Consider the following 7783-nt stretch of genomic DNA (forward strand, 5'->3'; position numbering starts at 1 on the left):
ATAAAAAATTATCTTGCTACTAAAAATGAGAACTTTATTTTATTGTACCGGGTGGATAATTTATAATTCATTTTACAAACCTAAATTATTTTGGTGAAATGATCCTTTATTTTGTTTAATACGCTACTCTGTCCGTAAACTGCCTAATAGTAGCAGTCATGTGAAGAAACAACATAATAACTATATTCTATAGTCCATATATTAGCTATCAAAGATGCTTAGGGAGCAGGACTCCTCTCACTTTATCTTGCAGAGCATATAAATTATATATAGGATGGATTCTACAAATATCTGTTCTAAATATGTAATAATAATTTACATTCATCTTTCTCCATTCCTAAAATATCAGATAAAATAGGTTCATAGCCATTATTAATTGCTGAAGTAAATGTAGATAAATCTCTTAACACAATTAAATTTACTTAGGTAAAGAGAATATGCAGAATGAATCAGGTGACCTCAAGATTCCAAGAATGCATCAACCTTTGCATTTGCTGCTCTGGACAAAAATTTCATGCAGATAGGTGGCTTCACTCCTGCCAGTGCCAGAAATGAGCTAGGTAGTGTCCAGATTCCATCCCCACATATCAAACCAGAAGCCACAGCTGATGCAAATGTATCAGCATTAGCCTTGTCAAGCTTCTGCCAGATAAATAAGATCAAGCTTCCAAGACACATATCAATGGCAAAGTAACTTCCAATATAAAAGGGTATAGCCATGGCCATAGGAACAGGAATAAATCTAGACCACTTGTTTCCAACCAGATCTCGAATAAGATTGATAACTATGGCTCCAACAAAAAATACACAGCAAAGGGTGAGGCAGTATCTTGGCAGAGCTGAGAAGCCATCTACCCCCAATATTGCCATATTACGATAAACAAGAGCATAAGGGGCAGGGTATGCTGAGCCAGGAACCCCAAGGTTGCCAAAGGCCTTGTAGAAAAGCCAGAAGACACAAGGAGATATAACGCAACCCATGGCCGTTCCAACAACTTGACTCAAAAACATGGACCTTGGCGAAGCCAATGTCATGTAGCCTGTTTTGAAGTCCTGCATTAGGTCAGATGCTGTGGACACAATGTTCATCATGACCCCACATGCAGCCAAACCAGCAAGAACCCCACCATTAGAAGCCCCTGCCCATGCCCCAATAGTGAAGATGGCCAATTTTCCATACGTTGATCCAAGGGACCAGTCTGTCAGACCACACCCATAGGCATTACAAAATGCTAGTGCTGGTGCAATAATGTAAATCACAACAATGTAATACCACTTTAGCTGGTGGAAAATGTGGGGAATCGTGACAATGGAGATTACTGCAAGACTAACATAGCCAATAACAGCAAACCAGGGGGGAATTTGGTCTTTGAGGAACAGCTCAGTTCTTCGCTTATCATCATATGAAAGTGATGGAGGTGGTGAGGTTGAATCGCTGGATGGACGAACTGTGTCCAAGCTTTTTTTACAGAATTGGTTATACAAACCAAAAAGAGTGCGGCCAAGAACCTTGACAAAGTTGTATAGACCGTCACCAAGAATCATTGCTATGGCTATGAAAACCTGCGGTTTAAAGAATAAATTAATAAGAAAAATCAACTGCCAGGTGTTCCTCAATTAGTTACAATATCATGCATAGAACCATAGGAAGAAATTATCAATAAATCACTCTAAAACTAATTAGTGGGCGCATTGCCTCATATATTTATAATAAAATTCAATAAATTCTGTCCAAGTTGTTAATTTTATTTAGGTGAGGTTTCTTTATTATTTGAGGGTGTTTCAAGTGCCTTTTTACCTTCTCGATACATTTATTACATTCAATCATAGCTTTAATTAAGTTACTAATGATTTCAGATTGCCAATTTAAACTATAAACAACTTTTGATACAAATAACCAAAATCACCAAATTACAAAATAAACAATACAATCCAAATTTTGGCTGCTCTTCAATTAAGGTCTTGACATTTCTGTCCTGTCTGTCTTTTTTCATCTTAATCTTACTAATGCATTTTTTTATGATCAGTTCTGACTAAAACCCCAAGTTATACCATAAGTTAGAATCACATGTACTCTATAATATAAATTCATAGTAGAATACCAGCACTAAGTTCTTAAAATATCTCAAAACTCCTAAAACTTCTAATCCATATCTGCAAAATCCTTGAGACGCTTCACCAGCAAATGTTACAAATAGTTCACAATTCTCTTGGAAGCATACTCTGCATGAGATTGAGGGGACAAACCTTGAGATACAGCAGTCAATCCGTTGATACCAGTGGCAAATGGTTATTTAAACAAGATATGGGAATGATTTACTTAACACCAAGATAATATATGAAATGGTAGTTTACCCACAGTTAAAACCAACTTGCTGATTTTAATCAATTTAATTGCAAATGCTAACCGTCAATTCATTGAAAACGCAAATGTCTTAAGTCATGGCATGACTGCATAAGATGAAACCTTTAAATTAATTTGTATAATTATAAATGGTCTCACTTCGACCAATGCAATAATGCATGTTATATTATATGTTTAATCAAAGTATAATTTTGATCCTGTAATAATATAGTATAAAACTTTATTAGAAAAGATATATCACATTAGCTAAATTGATCCTCAAGAATATTAGAATCTGAAGTGATATTGCAACTATTGTTCCAATTAACTGCAATTCAGCTGTTTGATTATAATAAAGCACATTTTTTGAAATTTTTAAATGCGGAAAGGGAACCTACCTTGTAACCTTGAAGGCCATGTAAGCTGCTTGACTTGAGGTCTGCAGAGTACCAGTTTCCTTTCTTAGCATCGATGAGAGGCCACATGATACCCCAGGAGAGAATTCCACCAACCAGCAGGGATATATTGATTATATATGGGCATATCATTCCAACCCCCACATAAGTAGCCGAAAAGTCAAAGAAGAACCTGTTATGAAGATAAATAAATGAAAAAAGATACATACATAGAATTACATAAAAATTAATCAATTTTAATATGGCAGTACTGACTATAAAGTGCCAACTCGTCAAGCTAGCACTTTAGTTAAATTCTTCACCATAGTCCTTTTGGTTGGTTTATTATTAAAATAAAAAGGTAAGTGACACAATCCTTTGTTTCTCCCTTTCAGGAGATGGCCCAAAACAAAATTATAGGCTAATCCACTCATCATATATTGGCGAAGATAGAGGTTTCAGCCAATCTTTATATTGGATATCCTTTATTCAAATAAGAGACTAAAGTCCTTTTTCTTTCTTTCTTTCTTTAATAAAATATAGGTGAGTCACATACTGTTGTTGATAGGCTTGTAGACCAAATGTAGGGAAGTTTACAAATCCACAACCATCACCAGCAGTGAAAAACCATTGGAAGAAACCCCACAAGAAGCTAAAGGAGAAGAACTTTCCCAGTGCGCGTACTTGCTTCCTGAAAAAGAATAAGATTCAAAAGAAGAATTAAAAGGAAATTAAGGGCATCTATTTGATGAATCTTTAATATATATATATATATATATATATATATATATATTTGCAATTAAAAAGGTCTGATCCTCACTTTGCTACTTTGGCACCCTCTGTTGTATGGAAACTGTTGATAAGATGGGCTGTTGCAGTACCACTGGGATATGTCAATTTGAAGTCTACAATCATAATCTGTAACAAGGAAAATTACCAAAAAAAAAAAAAGTCAATTCAACATGCAGTACCCAATGAGCATAATATATCCATTATAGAAAGCTTTATGTCATGCAAGCAAATATTACAATGAGATCTTCAAATTATAATCTTATCCTACATTATGGTGGCGCTGGTTATAATCAATGGGTGACAAAGGTCTACTTTGAATTTTTTCCGTAAATACAAGGTCATTACTAGATGCCATCAGTTTAGTGTACCTTCCGAAGTGGAACCACTGAAAAGAGGCCAAGAAAGCTAACAACAAATAGAAATGCTACCATCCACCCTAAACTTGGGTTCTTAATATCCTTCATGGTGCCAGCTTCAGGAGATTGTTTTGCAATATCTGAACTCATTCCAAACATGTAGCTACCAAAACCACCTGCTCAAGGAAATTCAGTTAAAGATGCGTCAACAACAAAGAAGGTTCTTTCCATCAAAAGTGTATTTAATTATTTGAGCATTGACAATAATTTCAGCATAGTGTTCTTCTCAAATCAATGTAAAAAATATATGGCAATAAATGCAACATAGACAACACAGAGATTGAACTTAGCAGAAAGATGGAAAGGGTAATATAGAACACTGAAACATCATTAACCAACTTCCCCAAAAGCTTGAGTTATTAGAAGAAGACACGAATTATTTTATATTACATTTTTAACATATCCCCTTAGGCAATAGTCTTTTGGACTTGAAGCATGGACAACACACAGGTCCAATTATCAACTCTAGATTACTTGATCATATAGGTTATGATATGATATTATGAATCAATTCTCCCAAAAGTTTAAACTGCTACATGAAGATAAATGAATGGTTTTATATTACATTTTCTAACACAAAATCCTTGTATCTCCAGTACTCAGAACTAGTTAATTTCTGTTAGAACTAATTAGAAATAATATTAGTTTTAACAATTTCTAAGGCACTAAAACTCCAGAGATTCAATTCATTATTCAATAAACTGAAGAAAAATGTGTCCTTAAAAATGACAAGGATATCCCGTAAACTTCAAAACAGGGTATCTACCACAAGCTCTGCGTCCATATAAAGTTTCAAAAAATTCATAAAATTATAATACATATCGTTCTATTAACACCATTACTCTGGTTGGTTATTCTGCGATAAATTTTTTTTTTTTGGATACAATCTGCGATAAAACTTGAACCACAGGTTTTATCTTATAACACTTCAAAAAATGTTGGACATGGAAAACCAAATGATGTTTACATCAAATATTTCTCCAATTCAGAATTCAAGTACAAAGGCTCCAATCATTCCAATGAAGAGGTCACATTGAAGTAAAGTAATTGGCATTTCAAAATCTTGAATGAGCACTGGAGCAGTAGCAAGTCAGGTTTTATTACACAACATTCCTAGCACAAGGGTAAACAAGTAAATTAACATGACCAAAAAATAATTTATTTTTTTTGAAAACCTCGAACTCTTTTTGTACTACCATCTCTATTTTTTATTCCCCGTCTTTTTCAATATTTCTTATTACCAGGGTTTAAAGTAACCACACAACTACACAAGTATGGAGAATGTCAAACAGACGACTATATGGTCAAGCTAGTCAAAGGTGTATGTACTATGTTGTCCTTATAAAATATCTACTATTTTATATAACTTATCATCTATAAATAAATTCTTAAACAAGCACATGATATGTTGATTACGACAGATAGAGAAAAGGGACATTTGCCGCTAGTGCTACTTCAATCATTGAACACACATTTTATGTATGACTAATTAGACTGGCGTTTTCTAAAGACAATATTAAACCAATTTTTTACTGTATACACTAGTTTTGCATCTCAATATTTTTTTCCCAACACATATTTTTCTTCTTTTATATATAGGCCTTACACATATTGTTCTAAGAAATAATAAAATAAGATAAATAAGTATAAATTTTTAAACAAAAAATAAATGTCATGAATATGGTAGTTAAAATCGAGATTTTAACTAAAATCAAAAGAAAGATAAAAAATCGTAAAACGTAAAATCTTAAGATAAAAAAATCATAAAAAATTATAAAAGCATTTGAAATTTTAATAAAATCATTTTGATTGAAAAAAATCATAAAATCACAGATTTAAATCGAAATTGTTCTAGACCCATTCCATGGGTCTCCAACAACTTCTAGGAGATAAGAGATTAAGATAATCTTTATTCAAATATTTAAGGATTTTATCCGCGTTTTCTGTCTTGTAGATTCTATATGATTATAATCCTCTAGAGGATCGAACAGTTAATAATATTTTGTTTTATCTAGGGCATATTTCACCTTCTCACGTATCCAAAAGGTAAAGAGACGGTTCCTTTTTTTTTTTCTTCTATTTCTGTACACGTTAAAGCTTATCGTTACTCCTCAAAAATACATTTGATAGGAATAGAATCTAAAAAAAACAATAACAATACTATTTTAAAAAAGGGAAATAATACTCTTATGCTACATAAGAGTACATCATTTTCCTACACTAATTCGTTTTCCGTGCCAATTAATTTTTCTTTTCTTTTTTAATATAAAATATGGGACCCACATTTAACTTCTCTCTACTTTTTTTATCTCCTACAATCCTACAACATAAGAAAACTTAAACCCTTAAAAAAAAGGATTTATTATTCTTATGTCACATAAGATAAAATTTATCTCCTACATACACACAAATTCAAGATGGGTCCCACTTTATTTTCTTTCTCTCCTATGAAGGTGGACCCCACCTACACATATGAGTATGTAGGAGGTAATATTTATCTCCTACTACATCAGAAAACTATTACCCTTAAAAAAAAAAACATGAACCCGTGCGGGGATTTAGAGCACAATTTGGGCACCGTCACCATGTGAGATTCACGGTGGGACCCACACCACGAGCAAACGGTGATCCCGAAATCCAGAAAAAACCCCATGAACGCGAACATATTTAAATTCAAATATAATAACTTTAATAAAAAAATTAATTTTTTATTGTTTAAATTTCAAAGAAATATTAATAATAATAAAAAAAAATTGGCAACGGATGAAACAGATTCATGATCCGAGAAAAAAAAAATCCCGGGAAAATGGAGAGAAAGAGGGAAAAGGAGCGGTTACCGCTGAATGCAATGCCGCTGGCTGCAACGACGCAGGTTTGAATGACAGTGTTCTCCTGGCGAGTGAAGGGATGTTTGAGCATTCCCGATTTGCCAAGCAACGTTGTCCATGTTTTCACGAAGAAGAACCCTAGAAGCCCCGCTGAGATGTTAAGAGATGGAATAATCCCTGTTGTTAGGTTCAGCTTCATGACGATGAACGTGAACATCACCGCCAGTATCAGACTCACCACCATCGCCCTAAACGTCAGCTGTGCCTGCCACGGCGGCACCACCTTCCCCTCGAACGCCTTCTCCACCGACGCCGCCTCCGTCATCGCCGCCTCCCCCTCGCCGCCGCGCTCGTAGTCGTTTCCTCTCGAAGCCATTCAGAAAGATTGCAGGAACGTGTGTTGCTCTGTTTTCTATGAGCGTGTTGTTACTCACAGATATGATTTTTCTCTTTTATTATTATTATTATTAAGGATTAGAGCTTGTGCTTTTAATTCAAATTTTAAATAAAAGATTAATTGTTGTTATAATATTATTGTTATTATTATTATAAGTAACAGTTACAATATCTTTTTCCTAAAAATTATATAGTAGACAATTTTTTTAATTTAAATTTTAAATAAAAGACATTAGTTTTAACTATTTTAAAAGAATAAATAATTTTTTATTAATAATAATATTTATATATTTGTACTTTCACTCCTCCATATTTTGGTAGGTATTTGATAATTTTTTACTTTCACTCCTTCGTATACTCTATAAAAGAAAAAAAAAGAAATAAATTGCCAATTAGCATAAAAGTATATAATAATTTCATTTAAAATGATATAAATTTTAAAATGATAAATATTTTTTTCCTAAAATCATAATAAAAAGTGGTTATACTTACTCTTATTTTAAGCTTACAAGTTATTACTCTTATTACCTGATTAATTATGTTGGATCAATTGATTTTAAATTCAAATTCGTTAGATAATCAATCAGATTGGCAAGATTAAAATGATACATA

The 7783-nt window shown here is 33.1% G+C and overlaps 1 protein-coding gene across 1 annotated transcript; it reads right to left on the minus strand.

The window, feature by feature from the left end:
• Positions 1–459: 459 nt before the first annotated feature.
• LOC133301022 (probable metal-nicotianamine transporter YSL7) lies at positions 460–7151 on the minus strand. Its single transcript, XM_061500619.1, has 6 exons — positions 6785–7151; positions 3900–4063; positions 3560–3657; positions 3296–3430; positions 2743–2932; positions 460–1563 (listed from the first exon to the last, which is right to left on the minus strand). Exons 1-6 carry the CDS (start codon positions 7149–7151, stop codon positions 460–462), a joined length of 2058 nt encoding a protein of 685 aa, XP_061356603.1.
• Between the last annotated feature and the right edge of the window lie 632 nt (positions 7152–7783).

This window comes from Gastrolobium bilobum, unplaced genomic scaffold, assembly GCF_033153095.1.
Source record: "Gastrolobium bilobum isolate Gb01-03AN ecotype WA unplaced genomic scaffold, APGP_CSIRO_Gbil_v1 utg6170, whole genome shotgun sequence".
Taxonomy (NCBI): domain Eukaryota; kingdom Viridiplantae; phylum Streptophyta; class Magnoliopsida; order Fabales; family Fabaceae; genus Gastrolobium; species Gastrolobium bilobum.

What these genes read in the sequence shown, in the direction of transcription:
- LOC133301022 (XM_061500619.1), bottom strand. Translation starts at nt 7,151, where the DNA reads ATGGCTTCGAGAGGAAACGACTACGAGCGCGGCGGCGAGGGGGAGGCG. An exon ending in CAGCGGCATTGCATTCAGCG is followed by an intron (nt 4,064 to 6,784) that starts GTAACCGCTCCT and finishes TTCCTTGAGCAG; the next exon opens with GTGGTTTTGGTAGCTACATG. An exon ending in CAGTGGTTCCACTTCGGAAG is followed by an intron (nt 3,658 to 3,899) that starts GTACACTAAACT and finishes TCCTTGTTACAG; the next exon opens with ATTATGATTGTAGACTTCAA.